Below are 27,802 nucleotides of genomic sequence, written 5' to 3'. Positions count from 1 at the left end.
GATACACACACTTCACCTCACACACTGCATATTGAAGAAAATCTGCCACATCCAAACGTCTCCGGTTGGAGCTGTACCATATAAGGTGGTTGTAAACAGGAAAACCACGTGTGCTTAAGTGTGCAGTAGAGGTCAGGAGCTGCTCCTCACCACAGCATCGGTCATGAAATCATTCACATTCGGAAGCTAATAAGGAGAACAAGTACGTGTTACGCTTGGACAGGCCATTCCCCCGCCGGGTGGCCTTGCGTCGATAGCGCATTCTAACTAAGCCCTGGCATGGTGGTTCTCGGCTTGGCTAACGCAGTTGTTATGCACAGGGGTGCGTTACACACGGAGGTGCTATAGAGGTGTTTAGTATATGTCAGGTAGCTGGGAGTAGCTCCTGTTCCAGTAGCCGCCGGAGAAGAGCCAGTCCTGGCTTCCATTGTGGACGTTGGTGCCTTGGGTGAACCACCTGCAGGGGTAACACACAATGCTGAAGTCAGCCAGCCCCGGTTCGTCAGGGCCAGGTGACAGGGTTCACCTTCTCCATGTCTCATTCCAGTCCCACAAGCATGCAGAAGTGTGCACACATCCACAGATATAAAGGCCGTTAAAAAACGAGAAACAGCGTGTGCGTGTGAGTCCTATGACTAACACATCCACCACTGCAGTTCCGCACAGAGCCAGAAGGGGGAGGAACAGCTCACACACAATCATTTCCACCTCACAAAGACAACTGAAACCGTTCTTTCGGCTTTTATGCCGAGTACAGTCTCAAACTCCAGTTCTGGAGGGCCACACCACTGTGCTGTGCAGTACTTTCCCTGTTCCAGTGCACATGATCGTACTCAGTGGTTCATTATTTATGCGCTTTCTTATTGTTCTTTTGTTTATTGAATTGTCCCATTCTCTTCTCCTGTTATTTTATTTGAGATTTTGCATTTTATCTTTACAGTGTAAAGCACTTTGTAAGCCTGGTTTAAAAAGGTACTATAGAAATAAATGTATTATTGTTGTTATTATAATCCATGACTGGGGTTTGAATGGGATATGAATGAGGTTCGTCTTACAATAACCTAAACTGTGCAGTGTGCGGCCCATCAGCGGTGGAGATCACGAGGCGATTACACAAAAACCCGTTCCAGGTATGACACCCGTTCTGGGTCGTGTAACCTGGGTTTACAGCCTAGAGAGAGAGAGCACGGCAATCACACAACGGCGAAGAGGTCAAACCTGGGGCCGGGACAGGGGTTTCTGGTTTCACACACACACACACACACACACACACACACACACACACATACACACACAAAGAAAGTAGAACCAAACGAAAGCAGACGATTACAAACATGAAGCAGTGATGTCAGGTTAAGACACTCCACGAGGAGATCAAAAGGATGTATGGGACCTTTATCAACCTTCCATTTGTTTAAAGACAGAAATAATGAAATAAATCCATCATTCTTTACTTTGAAGATGACCCTCGAGTATACACACATGCTTAATGCAGAATTAAATAGTGAAATGCTCTTGGCTTGGGTTTTTTTTTACTGGTGTAATTAAACCAATGAGGTCGGTCCCCCTGAACGTGGAGGTGCACTCATATAATATAGATGAGAGCCTCTATAGTGCTAAGCCACCGATCTGTATACGCTCCCGTTACAAGGATCGTCATATGTGTCAGGACACAGGCAGGACATGAAAACATGCCAGCAGGACTGTGTGGGTGAGCAGCTCACGATGGGAGAGGGTGTGCGTGCAGACCAACCTCGTCTTCCACTCGTCGCTGGATTTGGACCGGTTCTTCCGAGCCATCCTCTGCTTTTCTTCCACCCGCTTCTTCTCAGCACTGGCCATATCTAAAAACGTGGGGATGGGTTTGGGGGCAAAGGCATAGGATCCCTTTATGTACTTTTCTTTGACTTTGCTTTCATATGGTACACGGTGACATGCAGTTACGGCAGCGTCAGCGCTGCTATGCCACGGTGCCAACTCCACGCCACAGTGTGCCGTGACACGGTTCCAACTTAGATGCAAGAGGACCTACTTTCTAAGTCTGAGTGCACAAATGCAAATGAGGCAGAAAAAAGGAAATTAATGTTCACATGCTGAACCAGTGGTTGAAAAAATCTGTATGCTAATCTCGTATGAATATAATTGCCAATCTCAGTATGAATATAACTGACAGACAAAAGTGTGTGCAAAGGTGTTGTTCACGTGTCAGATCCACATGAACAACAGGGCTGAGTTAAGTCTTCAGAGGAGTAGCTATACATGTTATTAATTATTCATAACATTTCCAAGGCAGTTTTATAACATGCTGGGATAAGGAAAATTGGTAAAAAATATAACCTCAACTGTCCCAATACCAAAATCCTTTATGTTGTGTCTTTCCCTCAATGATTTATTTAATATTTAAACAGGCTATAATTCCAGGCTTGGTGTGACTGGCTCTGCTTGGAGATGGTTTCAGTCCTATCTGGATGGACGGTCCTATCAGGTGACATGGAGACTCTCCACTGGTGTTCCACAAGGCTCAGTATTGGGCCCCCTTCTCTTCTCTTGGTGATGTAATATCTTCTCATGGTTTCTCCTACCACTGCTATGCTGATGACACTCAATTATTTCTTTCTTTTCCACCCTCTGACACGCAGGTCTCCAGACGTATCTCGGCATGCTTGACTGACATTGCACCATGGATGACAGCCCACCACTTGAAGCTCAACCCCAATATAACTGAGCTTCTGTTCATCCCAGGTACTCCCAACCCTTACCATGACCTCACTGTTTCCTTTGAGAACTCCCTGGTATCACCATTCGAAGCTGTCTGTAGCCTGGGCGTAACTTTGGACAACCAGTTGTCGTTCTCAACTCATGTTTCTAATCTAACCCGGTCTTGCAGATTTCTCCTTTGTAACATACGAAGGATTCGACCCTTTCTTTCGCAGGAAGCTACCCAGGTGCTTGAGCAGTGTCTTGTGATCTCAAAGCTAGACTACTGCAACTCGCTACTTGCTGGTCTTCCTCTAAGAGCCATCAAACCTCTACAACTTGTCCAGAATGCAGCAGCACAACTGGTCTTCAATCTTCCGAAGTTCACACGTTACTCCACTGCTGCGCTCCCTTCATTGGCTCCCTGTAGCTGCACGCATCAGATTTAAAACCTTAATGTTTGCCTACAAAGCCAAAAATGGACCAGCCCCTTCATACATGAGGTCAATGGACAAAGCCCGATCCGTACCTCGAGTACTTCAAACCTCAAGTACGGCTCGGCTTGAAATACCGTGCTTCAGGTCTCATGGACGACAAGCATCGAGACTATTTCCTGTCCCGGCTCCAAGATGGTGGAATGAACTCCCACTTGCTGTCCGGACAGCAGAGTCCCTTGCAGTCTTCAAGCGCAGACTGAAGACACATCTATTTGCAGAATATTTGAAGGACGACTGACCCTGCTCCCTTATTGACTGACTAATTTAGTACTTATTGTAGGGCATTCTTTATGTTGTTTAACAAACTCTAGCACTTACCATTGTTTAACACCTTATGTATTTTGCACTTCTAGGTATCAGCATTCATCCCTGTATTCTACAGTATTCTAGTTCATTGGTCTGTTTAATTCTAACCTACTATACTGTACTAGGATGTATTCTGAGTAAATGACAAAGCTCTGGTTAGAGCGTCTGCTAAATGCCATAAATGTAATGTAAATGTAATAGTGCACAACCTCCAGCTGGCCCTGACATGGGGGTTCTGGAGCTGCCCATACCTATGTCTCCGTTCTCCAGGGCACGGATGTCGGGCCGTAAGCGGCAGTCCGTGGAAGGGATCGCCCCCTTTATGTCCTCGTCCAGTTCATTCAGGTGCATGGCAAACGTGGAGAAGGCGTAGTACTGCAAGAGAGCCCAACACACACACGCAGACACGCACGCACACACGCACGCAGACACGCACGCAGACACGCACGCAGACACGCACGCAGACACGCACGCAGACACGCACGCAGACACACACGCAGACACACACGCAGACACACACGCAGACACACACGCAGACACACACGCAGACACACGCACTAACTTGAGCCGTCATGGCTGCCTGCAAGCCTTCATGCCACCGAACCTAGATCAGTGGTCGGGCAAATCCAGGCGCTTTATGAAGCGGCCTTGGATCATCAGCGGGTTTCGAGTGGCCCGGTTATGGTCCATTAAATGCTCGGCTTGGCTGAAGGACCAGAGCTATTCCGCAGTCTCAAACACGGGCCGCTGCGTTCGTAACGGGCGGCTTTGTGCACACTGGCGCTGATCCTCCATAATGGTCCAGTCAGGGTAGATGCGTGGTCCTCACCTGAGCGGAGTTCTCCGGGCGGGGCGCTATCTTCCAGATGAGCTCACTGCCTGGGATGACCTCCACGGTCTCGACTTCAGGAGGAGGCATCTCCTCAGGTTCCTCATCCACAGAGCTCTGGCAGAACAGGGACAACACAATGCCCATTTCATTAGGGGCCAAAATATACCAACCATTTACACACCGTTCAACCTGCCTGGAACTCCATAAATCAGACTTCATACTGGACTCCTCTTTTAACTATGCCCACCTTCATGTGACACTATAGTCTATGTGTGACAGTTAATGCAACACCATGAATGCATTTATTTTCCAAAATTTACATATCCTAGAAGCTGGAAAGAAAGCATTTATAGTCTACGGTTTCCTTAAGGCGTTTACCACAATAACATACCCCCCGTACTAAACCTGCACAATTACTTTTGATAACCCAGAAGCAATTTTTTTTTCCATTTCAAATAACCTCACTAAGTGCCTTGATTCAGAGGTCTGATATGCTGCCTAACCCCAGACCTGTTTGCTGCCTTTCTTCTCCTCCTTCTTGTCTGCTTTTTTGTGGAGGTCAAACGAGGTCGGGTCCACCGTGTACAAACACTCCGTCCACTTGCCGTAAATGGCGCAGAGCTTCTTTTTGCTGCGAGAACGGGTGAGACGGCGCATTAACGTCACAGGCACGGCCGAGCAAACGGCATCGGGAGTCTAGGGACTCCTGACTCGGGGTGGGGGGGTCCAAGCTAAAGCCCACATACGTAGACAGTGGCATCGGCAGCTTTTAAAAGAAAGCCACACAGAATTACCAGCGTGGTTCGAGCTCAGTGAAGTGCTAACTTAACATCACGCAGCTATCACTCATGCTCGGGAAGGCGTTTCTCACTGAGGCAGGCTTCTAACACCCACTGAGCTCCTGTAAGTGCCCAATTTGTACTGTCACTTTTCATGGGATGAGATCATTAATTTATCACTTCAACCAACCATAAGAGTGCTTAATTGCAAAGTGCACAGCTCAAAATATCAAGTAGTGAATCTGTGGTGCACAGACTACTACAGACTCCATTGTAGGGACTGAAATAGACCGGTTTTAATATTTGGTTACCTTTTATCGTATATGTAACCCTCCACTTTGTGTAACTCTTTACCAAAGAGGCCACATGACTTGAACGTCAGGCTGCACCTTTCCCCAGTCCTGTCCAAAGACAAGACATGCCATAATGCTTTTGGGAAGAAGGCGTATCCTTAAAATCAAAAAGCAAACATAAAAGCCATAGATAAATGGGATATTCCTACATTTTTGCTGGTATCATTATGAGTATCGCCATTTAGAAAGCTTCTTAAAACATTTACTGTAATCCTCTTGAAGTTTGCCTAATCAATCCAAAATTCTAGAAAGTTGTCTTTAAATGAAGCTTATTCCAAAAGGTTTTCTCAAAAGTGCCACAGCGAGAGAATTCCGGGTGTCTAAAGGGACACCATTTGCTGGCGTCTGGGACCGTACTTTGCCTTACTTATGGTTTAGAACCTCCACGTTGCCATACTGCTCGATCCACAGTTGCCCCACTATGATGTTATGGACGCAGCATGTAGGGTTGCTCCAGGTGTACGCTTCATTGTGCCTGGGTAAGGAGGAGATGAATAAACAAGTCAACAAACAAATGACAGAATTAAGTACTGCATGAATAATTAAACATAACACAACGGCTGTTAAAAGAATATATACGGATATTGCACATACTGATCATGAACAAAGCAAACTTTGTATTACCAATTACCAGGTTTTGCTGCACATCCACCCTCAAAAGAACCCCCTCAATGATAGTGTATGTTCTCCTCTACTACAGGGCAAATACACACTCTGCTACACTCTGTGCACTTTGTGGGCTTCTGTGCTAAAGAGAAACGGTCTGTATTCTGCATATGCATACACTGTACTTATATGCAAACACTCAACTTATATGCATATGCATACACTGTACTTGTATGCATACACTCAACTTACATGCATATGCATACTCTACTTATATGCATATGCATACACTGTACTTATATGCATACTCAACTTACATGCATATACTGTACTAATATGCATATGCATACACTCTACATATATGCATACACTTAACTTATATGCATACACTTAACTTATATGCATACACTGTACTTTGTAGATAACAGTTCTGTGTTGGCAAACCCATAGCCAGCAGGTGGTGCAGGCGGAAGTGCTCACTGGGGCAGCTCCAGGGTGATGATGCCCCGAGGCTCCGCCTCCACACTCTTCCCCCAGAACTTGAGCTTAGGGTAGATGGAGCCGTGAAAGAGGAAATCGTCCTTCAGGCCCTCTGCGTGGAAGGCGCTCACAGGTGGGTGGTGGCTCACCTGCTCTGACAGCCACCTGAAGCCCAGGTCCTCTCTGTGGGCAGAGCAGAGTATGTCTAGAGACAGCATCTGTAACTGAGCCAGTATTTATTTCAGTCAGGCTAACTGTGGACACTCAGAACTCATTTATCACAATAACAAATCCAGGTTATTTTGGCTGTTGAATGGATTTACAGGAGTTTACATCCGCGGAGGATTCCCTGTGTCACCACACCAGCACGTGCACCAGGACAGGCCCCGCGGAGGCTGCATAAGCCGCGCTCACCTGATCAGCTCGTAGGTCTCCCCCAGCAGAGGGTTAAAGGGCTTGCCAGTCCGCTCCCACTGCGAGGCTACGGCTGACACTGCGAAGGCGGCCACGCACTGCAAGCACACGGAAAGCCGACCTCAGCGTCCCCTTTCCGTTACGCACTCCGGAAAAAAAAGAACCTGCATATTTTATGACCATAATTTTCTCCTTATAGTCTCATACCAGGTAAACGGGTGGAAACGGGTTTATAGTTGCTAACCCATCACCTGATGTACATACAGATCTTATTTTTAAACATTAAAAAAAAAAAACCCACACAGTTATGTCACAAATGCTGCGTCCGTGCTTCTGAATACTTCGGAAAATGCCTCGCGTGAGCATCATTGTACATACCTCATAAAACTTTCACAGAGGTCTAGTGTGATGTTATATCACACTGCCTATTGTACTGGTCCATACCAGGAAGGCCCTACCCATTTCATGGAGACCAGCATCTCTGCACCATGCAGCCCCAGTGACGGAACTACGAGATCTCCCGCACCTGGCCAGGACCTTCAGGAACATCTCCGTTCTTACACTCCAAAGAGAACTAATCTGCGCAGGACAATGGAGATCTCCAGAAGAAGGGTGGAGGAACCCAGGAACCCACCAGTGCTTTTCTGCAGAACGTTCCTGTTACCTTCATCCTATGGATGGAGTCTGTGGAGGCATTGGCTTGGTGGATGAGGTACGTGTGCTCCATATACTCGGTCAGCCGCTGGAGGAAACTCAACGGCTCGTTAAAGATGACAGGCATGGCGATTTTAGACAGTTCCTGTGGGAGGACATTTTTGCATGTATTCAAATGTGAACTTAACAGTTGTATAGACAGGATTTTCAATCCAGTCCAGAGGCCTGCATCCTGCTCACATGCTTACTATGTTGCAGGCCCGACACACCTTAGCCGGGTAATTAAGAGCCCGGAATAAAATGAAACCTGGACTGGCTTGAGCTCTCCCCCAGAGATTGGCTGGATAACCTCCGCATTATAATCTGGGTGAATTGGGTCATGGTGGCAACACATTGACATGACTGAGAGCCAGAGTTTTAGTCAGGGCGGATCACTGCTCCCTCTTAAGAGAGGATGTATGAGATTACACTCCTCACACACACGCACACACGCACACACACACACACCCAGATACAAGAAAGCATTAGGCAGGTGCAGCTAGCATCTAAAGACTAATGACTGCTTTGGGGAATACATGCCTGAGACTTTCTAAGGTCTCTTGTTTACCTTTCTGAGTGCATCCTGCACTCTTTGGTTCCTTAGTTTATGCTCTGGTACTACAATTGACCAAAGGCTCACGCAGTATCACACTGCAGCGACACCACATTTTTAAAAAAGTGCGTCTCCAGGCCAAATTTACAACAGTATGCAACATTTAGTTTGACAGTGGATGGGCAACAAACTAAATATTTATATTTAAGGATGCTCCAATAAAGGCAGGCTGGAAGGAGTTGCAAATCACTCAGATGTAATAAAAATGTGATAAGAGAAAAATGATTAATCAACACACCAGTGGGACAGGACTTCGTAATACCCCTTCAAAGGTGAAAAAACCCACCAAAGAACTGGATGGCATTTATTGAACAGCATCGCAAAATTCCTACATACATTGCATGCTTATTTCTTTTTTAAATTCATTTCTTTATATAATGTTCCTGAAGGTGACCAGTGATAGTGATATTTATGGTACTTGACTAGTAATCAGAAGGTGCCACTGTTGGGCCCGTGAGCAAGACCCTTAACCCTCAGTTGTACTCAGTCATAACTGTAACTTGCTTTGGATAAAAGCATCAGCTAAATGCCGGAAATGGAATGCAAGCTTGTGTAAAAAAAGGCACTCACCATGCCAATACACTTTTTGAGGATACTCCAGATGCTGACATCGTTTCTGGAGAACATGGGAGCAGGAAGAGCTCCTCTGCGTGCATTAGAGAAAACACAGCCAAATAAAGCACAGGTTAGGTCCTCACGCTGCTGCAGTCGCAACTCTAGCACGTTAGCCCCTCCTCATGAGCCACAGTGAGCAGTGAACCTCAACCGCCCTGCATGTGCTGGGGTGGCCTCCATTCGTGCTAGCCTGAAACCGCTGGGCCCAGTCCAGCTTCTCAAACCCAGCTATCCTAACGAGTCAAGCCAGAACTTTGACCCCCTCCTCTGTGCTCCTAATATAAGTGCACATGTAAACAGCATTCGATCCATAGATAGAGCTCCTATGTCCCTAGTGTTTATGCCCTGCTTTATGTCTGATAGCATGGGGCTTGTGGAATGCCTGCCTTAGCTCGCCGTCCACCAGATAACCTTTGAGAAGCTGCACTGTACCGAACGTTTTTCGCGCCGGCAGCTGAAGGAGGTGGATACAGAGCAGCCATCCCAGGACCCACCTCCGGGCTTCGTGCTGGCACTCTGAGTGTGGTCATGTGCTGGGGTTATTTGCAGCCCTGATGCTGCAGAGTGGAAAGGAATAACATTAACAGTGGTTGCTTGTTCCTGTGTGTTGTCGCTGCGGTTTCCATGCGTCACCTGCCGACTGCCTGGGGTTCGGCGTAAAGGTCCGGCCCAGCACTGTGTCTGTTTAGTTTACCCAGTTACCTAGTAAAAGAATGCCTAGAACTGAAGCATGTTCAGAAAAGGTTGTTTGATATTTGACATTCATGCCTGAATCTCCAATACTGACATTCAGATACGTTTTATTTTTGACTGACTAAAATTCCAATTGCTTGTCCAAAGCTAAGACCCTTTAAAGCTACTTTAAAACTTAAAAAGATAGGCAACAGAGCTCCAACCTCTTCACACTCTGGTTCTACATTTGGCATTTTGCCAGTGTGTGACAAAGAAGCTGAACTACATACAACAAGCAGGTTTTTTTTCCACCCAAGAGCTCAACTTAGTCAGTGGCATAGTAAGTACGCGTCAGTGAGCGGATCCGCAGAAATCCACCCGTTCACACAGCTTCTGTTAGTCAGTCAGGAACATTTACCCAGGACCTGCGACAGCGCAGCTAGTAATCTCATAGCGAATCCAAATCTGGATTAATACGAGGCCGTATGAACTGGCAACAGTGGAAACAGTTACCTGACACCCGGGCTAATGATAAGTCTGTAACCGCTGCCATTCCGTCCTCATGCAATAACCATGAGGAGAGGTTAGAACAGTGTGTGCGCCGGGTGGGATGCGTATGATAGTGGTTAGACCAGCTGCAGTCTGATCAGTTCTGGCAGGGCACCTCACGCACACACCCCGCCACCCACCAAGTACGATTTATGGAAAATCAATGATAGGAGAGAGAATGCAATTACATTGACCAAATAATTACAAAACAGAAAGGTCTCTAATGAAAAAACTGTAGCTACGTATACAAGTAATTTACAACCATTTTTGCCTTGTAAAAAAGATGCAAACAGATATGTGTAACACACACACACACACACACACACACACACACACACACACACACACACACACACAAATATGCACATCGCTAATTCGTTAGTGCTGCCAGAAGCTTGAGACTCACCTGTGCTTCTTGACTCCATTATGGTGGGCCTTGTCACCATGGCTACAATCCCCAGACATGCTGGCGGGCCCAGGGAGGGGCTCACAGGCCGAGCCGAGCGAGCGGGTCCAGCCGACCAGGTGTGTCCTCCGACGGAGACTGTCTGCGCTCAGGCAGGGAGCGTCACAGTGCCACGCAAGTCCAACTCTGGAGGAGCGCCGAGCGCGCACACACACACACACACACACACACGCGCGCGCGCGCGCACGGCCGTGTCAGTGACGTCGCCCCGCTCGACTGGTGCGAACACGCCCCGCTGGCTAGCACGCGGGCCACCCTCCCTCCCCCTGGTCCTTGCAGGCACCTGAGAAACCCCACCTGGGGAGATCCTGTTCCAGAGAGGTGCCGAGAGGCTCTCACAGCCGAAAAAAAACAAACAAACAACAACAAAAAAAAAACAGGTTGCAAGCAGCACAACTATTTGCCAAATTGTATTTGACTTGGTAAGATTATTTCTTGAAAAGGAAAAATAACTAGAACAAGACTGTTTTAAACGGAATCTTTATTTAACACAATTGAACAACAATGTATTTATCATTTATCATAGTAAAATATTTATTGACACATCAGATTTGGGGCTTTTTTGCAAGTTGCCAGCAGCAGCTATGTGTGGTTTAATTGGGAAATTTCACTTTGCTGCTGCCCAGATGACTGATCAGACCGCGGGATCTGGGACAGACTGATTGAGCTGTTTCATGCCCAGATGCTAAAGAAGTTGTACTACAGGAAACTCGGAGCTGCAGCGTTGTCATGGCTCCTCTTCCAAAGCTGTAGCCATGGCGACTGGTGCAGCTTACTGCACTCATAGAGCAAAAGAGGTAGTCACACGACAGGCACACACGAATCTGGCATCTGTCTGAATGCTGTCTAGTATTCAACGATTAAATGACTCTTTAATATACCAAGTGTGTGGTTTCCTTTTAAATTAAACATCAACAGAGATGAATGTGCCATTTCAACAGGAATCGACATCAGACACTTTGTGGCCACTAAAATAGCGATCATTAGCAATCTGAGTGAAATGGAATATTCAAAGCTGAGAAATTCTAAAGTGACTTAGAAGTATTCGACAGAGGGAATAACATTTCAAATGAATGGAGTGGAAGACACCAGATTAGTTTTAAAAGCAGCTAAATTTCACTGAAGCAGTTATATTTTATTGAAGCGGTTTTATTCCATTACGTTGCATGGAAATACGTATTTAGCATATTCACATGAAATATCCCAGAAACAAACCGTAAGAGTAGCTAAGATGTAGTCCGTGTGTTTTGCAGTTTAAACAAGGAAAAGAACATTAAGTAAGTGGCATTAATTAAGTAAGAATTTATTAAATGGTAGCAGAAATGCAGATGCACAATTTTAATAACAGTCCATTTCATATCACTGATAGACTTTATTTCAAAGGTTAACAAAAAGATCAAAATCTTTTTAATGAGAACAGATCATTTATGGAGCAAAATAGACAGACGGGCGATCTCTAAGACAGCTACTGAAGCCAGAGGTTTGATGGGGCAGTGCGGGGCGAGTCCTCAGCGCTGGGGGTCACTCACCGCAGAGAGCGTCGTAGAACTCATCATCCGTGAGCGCGCTCGGCGCCGGAGACTTCCTGCCGTCGGCGAGCGCCCGCTCGAGCAACTGCCGCTCAGTCGCCAAGGTCTGCAGAGCTTCGGACAGGATCTTGTTCTTCTCCACCTCCTGTTCCAGCCTCACGCTCCACACCTAAGGGACCACAGTAACACAGAAGTGATAAACCATGAAAACCGAAACGTGACACGTTAAAGTTTTGACTGTTGCCATCTGGAACGCCGTGTTCTGATAAGTCAGTGTTACCCAGCGTCAGGGAATCCCAGAAATACAATGACATGCAGAGAAATACTCAAAAATAATACTCATGACATTAGTTAGAATCCAACAAACATGAACCATACGTATTACCAGTATTCCCTAACCAGAACCTAGAACAGTGTTTACTGGATGTTGGGTCAGTGCAACCTTGCTCCTGATAGTTTGGTTCAGGTATCCTGGGAGCTAGAATAACACGATGGGTTCTGAGAGCAGGGTTGAGTAACCGTCATAACTAGTTAAAAGAACACACAACAGCGTCAGCCTGGCCTATGTAGGGCACGTCGTTATCAAATGGGTTCAAAGACAGAATTTAGCCATTTAGAAACGATCAGGACCCCTGATATGTGACATGGTTATGTTCCACTAGTATGTCACCAGCACAATTACCAGTCTCTAAATGGCCAAGAAGTGCATCATGGGTATAATGAGGTTCTAATGTTTTTTCTTTTTGTGATGGTATCTGGGCACACTTAACTGCAAGAAACCAAACTGTCAAAGATACCACAGTGATTAATTTAGTGGCCAACTGAAAGACCTCATCAGAAGACAACACAAGCTCTTGTTACAGGTGGGCATGCACATTTCTGGTTTTGGAAATTAAATGAGATTTAAATTCCAGGGAAACTGGTCAAATGAATTTGGTACATTTTTGTACGTTTATACAACAAAAGAATCCGACACCTTATTTCCCAGTTCTTAAGGGGGATGAGAAATTCTAAAGTGACTAAAGTGTGCAGTCTGAAGTACACCAATTAATAAGACATTCTGGAAACGTACCTTGCAAGTAAAATATTCAGATGTCCATTTTTCATGCTCTAATAAAGACAGCCTAATGCATCCTGCTGATAGCAGTAATAAGACACTAAGCATCCAGGCTAGAGGGTCAAACACATCAGTGGAAATCATAACCCTGGTATGACTAGTTTCATCGTATTGTAAAGACTTCAGAGCTTGAAAACAAAGAGCTAATAAAACTCATTCCGCAGTGACATGTCTAGACACTTGAAAGATGAACCACTGTGGTGAATGTTTCCTCTGGTGGTATTTGCTCATAGTAGCACCATCAGAGCGAGTGCACCAGCTACTCTGTGGTGAATGACAACCACTGCTAGGCTTTGTCTGTACCCTCGAGGTACTCCAGTTTCCAGTGGAGGGAACTAAACACCAGGTCTCAGGGTGCAGCACGGCCAATGATCACGTTACCCTTAACGAGCCTGGATACACATCACGGGCTAAGTCACCATTCACAAAACATTTCCAGCCACCGTGCTCACTTGCTTCGGCCCAGCAAACAAAAAAAGGCGAGAGCCCGGAGAAATGATGACACAGCGTCAGCGAGCGGCTCCCTGACACAGCAATCAGAGAGGTGACTGAACAAGAAGACCTGGTTAGTAACAGTCAAACCTGGTTAATAATATTAATATGTAAATCTCTCAGTAAAACCTGAACCATTAAATTAATATGTAAATCTCTGTGGCCTGTCTAAAAAAGCAATAAATGTTCAAGACTCGCATCATGCATCACGAAAAACGTGCACCGACTCAACATTCAAACATTACAATGCAACAAAATAATAAAACATTGTAATCAATAAAACTCAAATCCTATGGACTTTACAATAGTTTTAAGTTCACTTTGACTGTAATGTGACACTTATGGTTTTGTCCAGGTTACAGCTTTTTATAAGTTGAGGAAGCAGCCCATTACCCTGACGTGTCAGGACATAATCACATTGCCCCGAAACCAAAATCCAAGTGGCCTGTATCTAAGATATGAAACAGGTGTAATGGCCTTTAAATCTCCCTCAAATGGTTTTATAAATAAAAACAGCAGTGGCCAAGCTGTGGAAGCTAATTAACCAGGAGTACAAAAAAGCCATAACTAAGGGCTCTAAATTTGTAATGGCCTTTACAGCTCCGTGACACAATATTCAGCATATGAGGAACATTTAAATTCAGCAGATAACCTGAAATAAAGAGCAAGGCCAAGCAGAAATTACACCTTTCCCTCATTTATTTCAATTCAATCAGTTTTTACCACATGTGGCTCAAAAGACAGAAAATTACAATTCTTAAATATTTATAGTGGAAACCTGAGTTTGTTGGCCTAGAGTAGTAACATTTCTCTTCAATAACTCTATTTTCCTGGAGATGAGGGAAAATAAGTCCATAAGTGTGATTTTATCTGCATTTAGAGATTTTGTGTTAACAAAGCTAAACTTGCTCTCTATTAAAAGTATTCTGCAGATACTCAGAGCTTAAATGGATACACAACTACATATAAAGTACACGAGGATGCCCCCCTTACATACCATGAAACACTTCGAACTGAAGACTCTAACATGGTACCCTGTGTACCACTGAAAAATCAACTTAAAGTGGGCTCACTGTAGGGGTAGGGTAGGTTTAAAGGGGTAGGGTCAGAGGAAGGTTCCACATGTACAAGCATGCATATCCATCAGTGTTCTCATAGCCTGGACTGCTGGACATCAGTCGGCTGCAGCTGAGTCCGTGGCTGGACCGGGAAGGGCGAAAACGATGACCTGTCCCGCAGGCCTCGATCTAGCGCAATGAACCGAGGGCAGCCGGGGAGGATTGGCTCAGCCGGTTCCTCTGCTGGAGTGACACCTTTTCTGTGAATATCATGCGATTTCACAGAACACCAGTAAGAGACTCCAAGACCCCCGTTATCACATTTCCCCCCCTGCTCTAAAGCCTAATGTAACTCCTACAACAAATCAGGCCCTCTATGGATTAAATCAGGTGTGTATCAGGGCATGAATTAGCAGTAAACTGTACACAACACTGGAGGAGTTCCACGGGACTAGAGCTGGGGAAAATCTGACGTAATCCATCCAGCCATTTCTAATTCTGTCTGCTTGCTGCATTTATAATGTCCTTTCATTGTACAATGCAGCCACTCTGTACGTCACCTGTGTTTGCCACACAGAACAAAGGACTGAGTGTACGAGCCCAACTATAGCTTCTACAGCTCACAGGCCTGTGCAAGGAGCAGGGCGCGCGCCGGACCTGCTGCTGTTACTCTTACAGTGACTTACAGTAGCTCATTTATAGCCTTCCCTTCCCAATTGGAAATAAACTATACCACCATCAACTTATTTATATAATGTTATGCATCATGGCTTTTATTACATTTTGTTTACTGGATTTCATTTATTGTAAGCCATATTAGCATATTTCCCTCATAAAAGCTGAAGCACTATCCCACTGAAAAAGCTACCCCTACAGTGTGTAGGGGCTGTGGAGAGACAGGTGTCTATGCCACTTCCACCTGTCTCACTGCTATTTCAGGCCTCCCCGCCGCACTACCGAAGGCCTTGGGGGACTGTACTTAAACCTCATCTTCACAGCAGTAGCCATGAGAGAGAGAGAGATTACAAGTGTGAATATCTGTCATGTCAATAAAGTACAACTGAACTTAAATGAATTAAAAGGCAGAGAGACAGTGAGAGTGAGACAGACAGAGGGAGACAGAAAGAGTGAGAAAAAGAGATAGAAATAGACAAACAGCGATAGAGAGACACCCACACACACCAAATTCACACCAAAATTTCACACTAATATTTTATATACTCACACATTTTTTAATTATTCTCTGATCTAAAATAATTGACCTTGGAGAAGAAAAGACGTCTCCCTGTAATCTCTAATACACAACACACACTACACTACACTGATACACACCACGTCACCGCCTGAGAGACCGTAACACACTACACTGATACACACCACGTCACCGCCTGAGAGACCGTAACACACTACACTGATACACACCACGTCACCGCCTGAGAGACCGTAACACACTAGACTAATAAACCCACCACACCCCTCACTGCGTATATAAAATTTTCATCTTTGTCTTGTTGATATATTTACTGTTATTACACAGATTGGTTCTAATAGTCATAATTAACAATAATAAAACTAAAATATACAGTAAATTATACAATATGTTTTAATAAACTATATAAAACACTGTCATGTTCCGCTTTAAACCATTTGCTTTGACAAAACTGTACCTGATACAGTCAAGCCAATAAAGCTAACATGAAGTGAACTGAAAACAGAGAGAGAGAGAGAGAGAGTGTGAGAGAGAGAGAGAGTGTGTGAGAGAGAGAGAGAGTGAGAGAGAGAGAGAGAGTGAGTGAGTGAGAGGCAGGACTGCGGCTGAAGCAGGCCAGATGAACGGCAAGCAAAGGTGGGTGTGTGCCAGAAAACAGCAGTGGTGGCATCTCATCTCAGTGTCTCATTTTCAAAGCCATTTGGGAATAGAAGAATGAAAACATCTGGATGTCTGGTTGACACCTCCCACTGTGAGGCGGAGCCCACCGTCACCTCTACGCTGTATACTAAAAACAGACTTGGTGTCACTAAAGATTTGCAGATTGTGTGCACTTGTGTATAGCTGCCAGAACAATCGCGTTCAGCAGGAGCAGAGTTAGAGTTGGAGTGGAGGTCGCTACGTTATGATGTGATACACCATGTAATTACAGACTGTGATTAGTCTAATATCTGTTACTACAATCATGTACAGTTAATGCAGCTTTATAAACAACAAAACCTAGTTGTTGACAAGGCACAGGGTTTCCAAACAGGGGTTTAAAATGACTAAAAATAAACTAAAAACTTTCCGGAATATACATCCATATATTCTGTAAAATAATGGCATAACACAAATGGTTTCTAAAGGAAATATTTTTTCACTGTTTGGTAAAATATAACCCAAAGAAAGAAGGAAAAATTATACTAATTGTATCGATTTCCTTTTCCATGCTTATCGAGGGCTTAATTCCCAAACCACATGGAGGAGCCCAAGCACGCGGCACGGCTTCAGCTCAGTCTTAGGAGGACATGTTTTGGTCTTCTCCTGTGTGCTGAGAACAGCTGCCCTCTGAAAATGCTTTCGAAGATGAAACTGAACCAAATGTAGCAAGGCAGACAGGTGATGCTAGGTTTTGTGCATATGTGCATGTAGGAAGCCAGTCCTACTGCGCATCACACAGGTTGACAGAAGCAGCCACCCACACACTCTGATGGCATGTCCAGGTGTTTTGGAAGAACAGAAGATGAGACTCTAGAAGCCATGTACAGACACTAAGGCCAGGAAATCAGATGGATTCATTTTCATGCGCACGCACGCACACACGCACACACACACACACGCACACACACGCACACGCACACACGCACGCACGCACGCGCGCACACACGCGCACACACACGCGCACACACACGCACACACTCCTGACCAGTACACCACCCACTTGACCTAGATATGACAGTATTACCATGGTGATTTCACACCTGGAAACTGAGAAAACACTGAGGGTCTCCTTCACACACTGACTCATATTTGCCCAAGATCATGGATCTCCCCATAGCCAGTAAGGACCCTGCTTCTCCTGTTAGTAAGTGTAAAGATTAAAACTATTGTCCACTAATGAGTAAGAGTATTTCATGAGCCAGCACTAGCATGAACATATCAGCATGCTAAACTGGATTATAAAAACACACACACACACACACACACACACACACACACACACACACACACACACACACACACACACACACACACACACACACCCTTTCATATGCAAATACAGCTGAACAGGCTACAGGAAACTACTCTCTCAATCCCGGGAGGTAATCTTTTGCAGGAGAGGACACTCCGGGCATTAGGGCTAATGTAATTATGTTGTATGTTGCAAGCCCTGTGGCCAACAGTTGCAACTTGTCCTAATCCATTCATCGCGCCCTCCAGGATCCAGCGACCCCTAGCAGTGTGTGCCACTCGTGCACACAGCTCCCTCCAAGACCAGTCTACTGCACACACATGCCATCAACATTCCTGCTACCACCACTGCTCCGTGTGTAGGAAAGCTGCTGTCTCCGGCGGCGGCCGAGTCCCGATGCCCTGAGTGGAGAGAAAGCTCTTGGTAACTCTGTTCTTTGTGCAGACATGCCAGAGGATGACTGGGAACTTCCGCATCCCCCCAACACTCAAAAGCTGCATAATACAAACATAATGTGAAGCTGAGCTGAGCATTTTTCTACCTGGTTCAGACGCTTGTGGACATACCGAGCAAAGGGACATTTCCGCCATTTAAGCACAGCTCTTCTGTGCTGCAGAGATGCACAGCTCACTTTTGCACGGCGACCTCAGCAGGAGAGGCTGGCCACACCACGGTGCCGTGCGCCCACTCGCGCCACACCAATAGAAACTCATCGGCGTTCCTGACCTCTCCCGTCTCGAAAACCGAAGTTGCACTTTAGCTGCTTCATCCGTTTTCTGCGAGCGGCGCGTCTGGAAGCGAGCCGTGGAATCTGGTTCAGCTCAGAGTCAAAACTGGAACAAGCGAAAGGAGAGGGACTGCCTCCCAGCTCGGCAGCCTAAACGGAGAGCGGAGGACCGGATTGCACGTTCCCAGGCAGCAGTGCCGTCGGCAAGCCTAGAACAAGCGGGAAGTATGGGAAGAAACGCCACAGTACCTTGTCCGACTGCGAGGAGCCGTGTCACGCTATTCCTCCTTCCCTCCTGTGTCTCTGGATCTTAGATTGGCCTGGCCGAGGGAGCTTATGTTTCTGAGTGTGTGTGTGTGTGTGTGTGTGTGTGTGTGTGTGTGTGTGTGTGTGTGTGTGTGTGAAAGGCTGAGTGAGAGAGGCAGGGAGAGAGAGGGGAGGCTGTGAGTGGGGGAGAGGGAGGAAAAAGAAAGAACAAGGGCAAGGAAGAGGGGTGTGAGGGACAAACGGATAAAAGAGAGAGAGAGAGAGGGAGAGAGAGAGAGCTCTAGTTCTCTCATTTGCAAAAGCATGCAAGCGTATGGGTCGTACGGTGTGACTGTGTGTGTGAGCGTGTGCATGCATATGTGTGTGTGTGTGTGTGTGTGTGTGTGTGTGTGTGTGAGTGTGTGTGCACATGTGTGCCCATAGTGATGCATGGAGCTGATTGCATAGCTCAGCACAAAAAGAGATGATGGCTTTGACCTTAAAGCCATAGGAATGCTGATTACTCCAGCATGGTGAAAACTTCAAGTCATCTTCTGCTGAACAGAGATCAGATACCAGGACAGGTGCAGCCCAAGAGAGGTCCTCTACAAGCACATCTGAGGACCAGTCTGTAGAACATCCTGACAGAGAGACCAGCTATAGGGAAAGGTCTGTGTACGAGAGAAACCAGTTATAGGGACAGGATGAATAGGAATCCCTGAGAGAGGGAGATTAGCTACAGGGACTTCTACCATCCAAGAGCAGAGATTATGACTACAATACCCACACCACCACACCCAGAGCAGAGATTATGACTACAATACCCACACCACCACACCCAGAGCAGAGATTATGACTACAATACCCACACCACCACACCCAGAGCAGAGATTATGACTACAATACCCACACCACCACACCCAGAGCAGAGATTATGACTACAATACCCACACCACCACACCCAGAGCAGAGATTATGACTACAGTACCCACTCTGACCTTCAGATGTCTCCTTGCTGCAATTATATTTACATAATTATTATACTTAATTATGACATAGTGCCTTGCTGTTTCTGCAAAAGGAAGCAAGCAAGTTTGAAATGTCATGGGTGTCATGATAACAGATTTGATGGGTTTCATCTCAACGCTGCTGAACAGTGTTTATTTGAGAGAGAGAGAGAGAGAGAGAGAGAGAGAGCGCCACTGAATCACAGTTAGCCCGGACTGACTGTAGATCAGTCGGATGTGTGCAAAAGGCCAGGATGCAGGCGCAGGGGTCAAAACCCAGTCACACTGAATGTAAGAAATCCAGTGAACATAGCAAACACCTACAAACACTAACTGAAAAAGGACTAATTTTTCAAGGGGGTATAATACACTCACTGGCAATGTTAGGTACACCGTGCTAGTACTGGGTTGGACCCCCTTTTGCCTTCAGAACTACCAGAATTCTTCTACGTAGCATAGACTCAACAAGGTGCAGGAAACAGTTTGACATGACAGCATCACGCAGTTGCTGCAGATTTGTCAACTGCACATCCATGATGCGAATCTCCCATTCCACAACATCCTAAAGGTGCTCTGTTGGAATTCGGATCTGGTGACTGTGGAGGCCATTTGAGTGGTAAACTCATTGTCATGTTCACGAAACCACTATGAGATGATCTGAGCTTTGTGATGGCGCGTTATCCTGCTGGAAGTACATTAGAAGATGGGAATACTGTGGTCAGGAAGGCATGGACATGGTCAGCGACAATCCTAAGGTAGGCTGTGGCAGTTAAATGATGCTCAGTTGGTAATAATGGCCCAAAATCCACCAAGAAAATCTCTCACAAACCATTAAACAGCCTGAACCCTTGGATCCATTTTTTCCATTTTTTTTTTGTTTACACCAAATTCTGACCCTACCACCCAAATGTCACAGCCAAAAAAGACTCGCCAATGTTTTTCCAGTCTTCTGCTGTCCAACTGTGGTGAGCTCATGTGAATTGTAGCCTGTTCTTAGCGGACAGGAGTGGCACCCGGTGTGTTCTTCTGCTGCTGTAGCCTGTTTGCTTCAAGATTCATTGTGTTGTGTGTTCAGAGACGCTCTTCTGCATACCTCAGTTTTAATGAGTGGATATTTGAATTACTGTTGCCTTTCTATCAGGCAAACCAGTCTGGCCATTCTCATCTGACCTCTGGCATCAACAAGGCATTTTCGCCCAGAGAACTGCCACGCACTGGATGATTTCTCTTTTTCAGACCATTCTCTGTAAACATTAGAGATGGATGCGTGTAAATACATTAGGAGATCAGCAGTTTCTGAAACACTTTCAGGCCACGTTCAAAGACATTTAACTCACCTTCCTTCCCCATTCTGGTGCTCGATTTGAACTTCAGTAGGCCATCTTGATCATGTCTACATGCCTAAATGCATTGAGTTGCAGCAATGTGATTGGCTGATTAGAGATTTGCATTAACGAGCAGTTGAAAAGGTACACGTGATAAAGTGTCCAGCGAGGGTGCATGTGGACCGATTACGGAAGAGAGTAAGGTGCAGGTGAATTAGGGAACACGGCTAATGGGGGGCGGGGGGTGGCAACATGCGGAAAAACAGGAAGAAAACCAAGGGCACATGGAGACATGCTGACAGAAAGGAAACAATCAAAAGCCACATGGAAATTCCCATCATGTGGGAGAGGAAGCTGAGAGGGGAGTGTGACACTCTGAGGTTCGGTATGGATGAGCGTGTACTGGGTTGTGCAGGAAATGCCACGCAGTGACAAAAAACAGTCATAGCAGGCATAACCAATAAAATTACACCTTAGAAGTGCCAGAATGTATGGGGTTCACAGTTAGAGTCCCACTCTGGTAAAAATGACATAAAAGTTCCAGTTAGTAAGGCGTCAGAACTAGAGTTAATTACAATAAAGAAAGAACTGAAAACACAGCTACTAAATTCATGCTGGGTTTGGTAGAGGAACTTCTGATATAAACATTATCCTTTATTTGATACTAAAACATACCAGTCAACTAAAGCATACAGTTGCTGAGAGCAAAATCACAAGCAACTGATATTTTAGTTTGGCGGACTACACCTTTCATTTCAAGAGGACCTTTCCGGAATCTTCTGTTCGACATGTTAATCTGCTATAATCCTGGGATTACGCACGTATACTAACATCACGCATCTCACTGTTAAAAGCATTTTCCCTAGATGTTTTTTTTTTTTACCCTAGACTACCTGAATTGCCTGGACTCTGTTCCCAGGACTCAAAGTGAAGCCTGGATAGTGCAGACTCACGTTTGCGGAGAGTATGATTGTCAGATACAGGGTTATATAGGGAAGTGTGATACCTCTTCTTGACTAGAGAGAAGATCCAGGCAGTGTCTCAGAACTGAGCTCGTCTCACTGCAGAGTTCGCTTATGTGTCTGGCCTTCAGGAGCATAGGACCTGCCATGTCACACATGCGCGCACACACACACAGTTAGCAAAATGTCAGGCTCCATGAAACAATTCTGCATTAAGATGCACCACACTCACAACTTTTATCAGGATTTTATTCACCAAAACATCTAAATGTCCCACTCCTGCACACATGCTGGCAGAACTACACGGTAGTGTTTGACTATCATTACAAGGTTCTGAGTTAATGTTATAAAATTACAATAATTTACGTGACCAATGTTCTCATTCTCTGACTGTGTAACAGTGCAGCTATCTGCGCGCACCCCTCTGTAGGGCAGCGTCTGCAGGTCCTGAGCGCTCTCCTGTGAGCAGGTCTCCACTAAACACCCATCAGGCCTTCTGACATTCGCAGTGGGAGAGTTCGTTCAGATCAAAGCTCCTGCCTACGCAGGGTGGCTGGACCCGGGACACACACACACACACACACACACACACACACACACACACACACACACACACACACACACAGGACGGTGAGAGAGAGAGAGAACATTCTTACCAATGTCACCTGCACTTTGGGACATTGAGACGAAGACATCCACCTGACAGTCCAGGTGCCGCTGGTAGCTCTCAGCTGCCTGCGTGGAGAAGACAGCTATGTTTACAGAGCTTGAGAGCAATCACTGCACAACTGGCATATAAACCATATTATTACTATTATTCTTTACTAGTACTTTTTTTGTTTTCTATGATAAAATTTGTATTTTGTACGTAAACACACTCTATCTTGTCCACACGTTTCTAAGACAACGTGGCTGCAGGCATGCCCTTAACCAACACTGCCAGGCCTCTTCCTGCCACTGTAACAGCACAGTCTGCTTTATGCTCAACTTGGCCTGACAGGTACATCTGAAAATAGATTAATGAGAGTTCACAAACTACTGAAGCACACAAACCAAGGAAATATAAGTGAAGAAATATTTTCTCAGCTTTCTAGTAAGAAGGACCAGATCCAAGGCCTTGTGAGTACTGCACAGTACCATTTTAATACTAGATCTCTCTACTGACTGCCACCTCCACTATGCAAGTTGCATGATTTCATGCTTCCTCAGACCACTCTACCATTCACATTTATAAAAGTCACATTTAGAATGTGAATTTTGAATTTCTATTCTTATAAATGTTAACAGATTCACATTAAAAATATCAGAAATCCTCAACCCAAAAGCATCATCATTTTGCCCAGGGAAGGTTTGTCATGCCAGGCCTACGAGACATTTTACCTGATGTGGCATTCAGAGAAAAAGCTGTGGCTGTTACCTGCAAGAAGCGGGAAAAGGCTCCTACAATCGTGTCCTCCTCAGCTGCCTGGTCCCCCACAGCCTCCGGCGTGCCGCCTTCCTCCTGCCTGCCTCGGGGAGCGCCGGCGGACGCGTGCTCCTTGATGGCATCCACCCACTTCTGCACACACAGGGGGCAGACGTGAGCCGGGCGCCCCACCGCCCCTCCACCACTGCAGCTCCAAAGACTCTTTCACACGGACGTGGCCCATGGTCTTAGAAAGTCCAGCCTGTGTTTTAAAAAGGGCTCATCACTGAAAAGATAAAATCTTGCTCATTGTCTCGTGCATGCACACTAGATGGAGATGTGTATACTGACTCACTTTCCTAGTGGTTTCCGGTTCATAGCATCTCAAGGACACTTTGAAGTGATCGGCACTGCCATCGGGCCACTTGATTGTAAAAAAATGCTTATCCCAAGGTTTCACCTTTAAAACAACAACAACAATAATTATTGAGTTGAATCAGGTGTGTTTAACTAATATTAATGTAGTTAAATGTAGCACTGTATCAAGCCCAGTTCCAGGAGGGCCAGAGACCAGTTTTTTTTCGTGATTGCATATGTAAACATGCCGTATTCAACTCATCAGCTAATTGCCAGGTTTAGTAGGCGTGTCAATGTAGAGCAAATCACTAAGCTTTGCTGGACTCTGGTCCTCCAGGACCGGAATTGGACACCCCTGGTCTAAAGTATCTGATTGATAATTTAGCCAAATCAAACAAAATGTTAAACAAGGCTCAGCGCTTGGAGTGAATGGATCAGCACCGAGTTTCTGCCCAGCCTGTATGTTCTCGGGCCACTCACCACACACTGAGCCCTGTGAAGAGACTTACAGCCCAGCTGGCGATCGGCATACACAGCATCAGACCTGTGGCAGCGCCGGACAGGAGCATCACTCACACACACACACACACACACACACAGATCAGCATACAACACTAACTCACTGCTATACAGGACACGGGTTTCCAGACCCTTGACCAGTGCTCAGAAATGGATTCCTCTAGTAAAATTAACACAACATAGTATTTCACAAAGAACTACACTTTCTAATCAGACTACTGCACCACAGGTGTTATCCCGTGGTCTATATCAATATCAAATAGACAAATATAATACACACCCACACCAGTAGCACACTGATGGGCATATGTTTAGTATAAGTGTTTCCAGTGGGATTTGGATGTAATAAAATAAGTATGGGCAGAAAACTCACTGTGTAGAGAACCAGCTTAAATTCCCATTCCCCAGAACGACCCACTGGGAGATCCAGCCCAGGAAATTCGACCTCTGTGACACCCAATAAACAAACTTCAGCTTGACCAATCATCACACAGACCAAGCCTCAATGGGATTTTAAAGTGAGGGTCCCCAACAGCAATGCAATTTAGCCAAAACCCAGGTTTAAGAAGAAACCATAAACACATGCAAAGGCACACGGGTAGTCTCGGTGTTTCAGAGCAGGGCTAAAACACTTGGTCGCCACCTGGTGGCGGCGACCCAGAAGACCTTGCCAGAAATCTTTATTTGCTGAGACGTGAGCATGCAGTATTTGCTGAGAACCTATTTGCAGTTGATGTAACGTTATGCAGCACATATTGCTTTTCTTTTGGTATATGTTCAGATATATGTTCAGTTATGTGAGCAAGCCTGAGGAAAGACTTGAGACGTGAGTGATTGGGGTGTTGGTTGGTGGTTGCATATGGATTTATCTGTCTTCACCTTCCACAGGAGGCCCTCAAACTTTTTTGCTATGCTGCATGTGCCCTGTGGAAGAGAAAACCGCTATAAAAACACTACCAAATCATTGTAAATTCAGTACTGAATCATTATAAAACCAGTACAGAATCACTGTAAATCCAGTATTAAATCACTATAAAACCACTACTGAATCATTGTAAATCCAGTATAAATCAATTTAAAACCACTACCGAATCATTGTAATTCCAGTATTGAATCATTAGAAAACCAGTACTGAATCACTGTAAATTCAGTATTGAATCACTATAAAACCTGTACTGAATCATTGTAAATCCAGTACTGAATCACTATAAAACCTGTACTGAATCATTGTAAATCCAGTACTGAATCACTGTTAATCCAGGACTCAATCACAGTAAAACCATTAAAAGAATCACATCACTCTGGTGTACCTTTTCTTCACTTCTCTCTAGCAGAAATCTTATTTCATCATCTTTGGCAAGGTAGAACACAGACTGGCCTGTAATGCCACAATGCAGAAAGACCAAAGATCGCTGAATACATGAAACTATAAATGATCTAGCTGGCTAAAGAGAGATAAAAATATCATTTATGCATTGATTTACAACTGATTTCAGAAAACAATCCAGTTCTGTTGAGCCATTTTGACTGGGGCGTGACGGTTCTATCTCTATCGTAATGTACCCCTCCTGTTCTTGACAAAGGGGCTGGCTCCTCTCTGAAGCAGCTGGGCCACACACTGAGTGTGCCCCCTGCAGGCTGCGACGTGCAATGGCGTGTTGTCTTCTGAGTCCTTGCAATGAATATCTCTTGGTTTGTTCTTACTGAGCTGGGGAAAAAAAATCAGAAACATTAAGTCTATGAATAACAGACTCTGACGTTTAAAGCCATTGTTTCTCCAGTTTCCCAGAATATCTCGCTGAGGCCTAGAAGCACTGGAGTCCATCCCAATGACCTCTCTCAGCTGAGGCAGGACCCCTAGCAATCCCTGACGCCATGCAAAACTCCTAAACTCTTGAACACCGAGAACACAAGGAACACAAGCACCAGAAGTAGTTATTAAACCTAGATTAAAGACTTATTTGTTCAGGCCAGTATATTCTTTGTGCTTTATTGTACTTTATCTTTATTTCATAGTTTAATGTTATTTCATTTACTTATTTTATTATTACCATGTAAACTGTTCATTGTTGCTAATCCTTAAAGATTTTGGAATTCAAACGTAAAATAAATTTTAATAAACAAACTACTACTACCACCACTACTATAAGACTACTAACCAACTGGGACAAGGTGGTGGAGTCTCCATCTTTCGCTGCACCTAAAAGTCTTTCCTCCATCTTCCTCTCCTCTCTTCTCTCCGCAGCTTGTAGCATTAAAATCGAAGGGTGGAGAGAGAGAAAAAGAGCGAAAGCAAAGTCATCGTTAAAGATTGACTATTTCTAAGAAGAATGTAATCTAGGCCAGCCAGCCAGCGCCAAAAAGCGAACCTTCCAGCATAGTGATGATTTCATCATCTTCTGTGATGTCCTTCGGGGTCTGAGCAGCTTGGTTGAGTGTTGTGGCGCGGGCACTATACCGGAGCAGTAACAGCGCTACCTCCTTCACTCCCCACACACACAAAAAGAAATAGGAAAAAATGAGAATGAGAAGGGCTCTGTGTTTGTGAGAGAGAGAGAGAGAGAGAGAGAGAGAGAGAGAGAGAGAGAGAGACCAAAACTAGGTCGGGCCTACCTTTCTTCCAGAGACTGCTGCAAGGTGTAGAGGCGTGTCGCCCAAATCATTCTGCGCGTTCACGTCGACTCCAGCCTTCACACAGAAGCGCACATCGGTGCGAGACAGCGTTAGTGCGGCGCGCCGGCTCTCAGCCGGGCCCTAATGTATTATTTGCGGACCACCTCCTTTACCTTGAGCAGTTCCTCCGCGACATCCTTTTGGCCGAAGTATCCAGCCAGGTGGAGCGCCGTCCACCCACCGTTCGACTCCTGACCTAAAGGCAGCACGTTTGTGAGCCTTTTTCCTGATCAGCAGCTTTCAACTGTAATAACTCGCCTGTGCGACGCGGATCTATCCAGACCAATAAATCGGATTTACTCGGAAATCGGCGCAGAAATGTGTGAAATTGAACGCATTTCCCACTTTGACTACCTGCAAAGTTTATATCGAACTTCCTGCATATTATGTCATTTACGACTTGACGAAACTTCGCATGTGGTAATTCGGATGTTGACATTTGGTTATTCCTTACCATGATCGACTATTTGTTCCTCGCCGTCAGTTTGTTCCATGTAAGCGATTTCCAATATATTGATGTGATATTTCCAGCTTGAATAAGATATACAGAATAAACATAAGGTTTTAATTCTCACCAGTGCTGTATAACGGCCAGAGGCATCATATATCGCCTTTAACGAACGGTTCTAAATATAGACAGCTACCCGAC

At 45.3% G+C, this 27,802-nt stretch overlaps 1 protein-coding gene across 1 annotated transcript; it reads right to left on the bottom strand.

Annotated features, from left to right (window-relative positions):
- Positions 1–354: 354 nt before the first annotated feature.
- LOC113585506 (oxysterol-binding protein-related protein 2) lies at positions 355–27,799 on the bottom strand. The gene is made up of 27 exons (XM_027023026.2): positions 27,608–27,799; positions 27,267–27,349; positions 27,094–27,168; positions 26,850–26,961; positions 26,640–26,725; positions 26,044–26,188; positions 25,791–25,858; positions 25,360–25,404; positions 24,854–24,927; positions 24,442–24,532; positions 23,960–24,064; positions 23,617–23,757; positions 22,856–22,934; positions 22,244–22,341; positions 12,096–12,270; positions 10,513–10,654; positions 8,841–8,916; positions 7,629–7,763; positions 6,965–7,062; positions 6,551–6,733; positions 5,832–5,939; positions 5,423–5,512; positions 4,843–4,963; positions 4,330–4,446; positions 3,752–3,875; positions 1,754–1,844; positions 355–457 (listed from the first exon to the last, which is right to left on the bottom strand). The coding sequence occupies exons 1-27, from the start codon at positions 27,645–27,647 to the stop codon at positions 355–357; spliced, it is 2,805 nt and encodes a 934-aa protein (XP_026878827.2). The 5' UTR covers positions 27,648–27,799.
- Between the last annotated feature and the right edge of the window lie 3 nt (positions 27,800–27,802).

Source organism: Electrophorus electricus, chromosome 19 (assembly GCF_013358815.1).
Source record: "Electrophorus electricus isolate fEleEle1 chromosome 19, fEleEle1.pri, whole genome shotgun sequence".
Classification (NCBI taxonomy): domain Eukaryota; kingdom Metazoa; phylum Chordata; class Actinopteri; order Gymnotiformes; family Gymnotidae; genus Electrophorus; species Electrophorus electricus.
This window is presented reverse-complemented; position numbering and strand designations above follow the sequence as displayed.

Bases quoted from the DNA above. Each gene is read 5' to 3' on its own strand.
- LOC113585506 (XM_027023026.2), bottom strand. From the start codon at position 27,647: ATGGAACAAACTGACGGCGAGGAACAAATAGTCGATCATG. The intron at 12,271-22,243 runs GTATCACACTTC...GTGGTCCCTTAG, and splicing joins TTCTCTCTAGTCAAGAAGAG to GTGTGGAGCGTGAGGCTGGA. The intron at 8,917-10,512 runs GTGAGTCTCAAG...TAATGCACGCAG, and splicing joins AATGGAGTCAAGAAGCACAG to AGGAGCTCTTCCTGCTCCCA.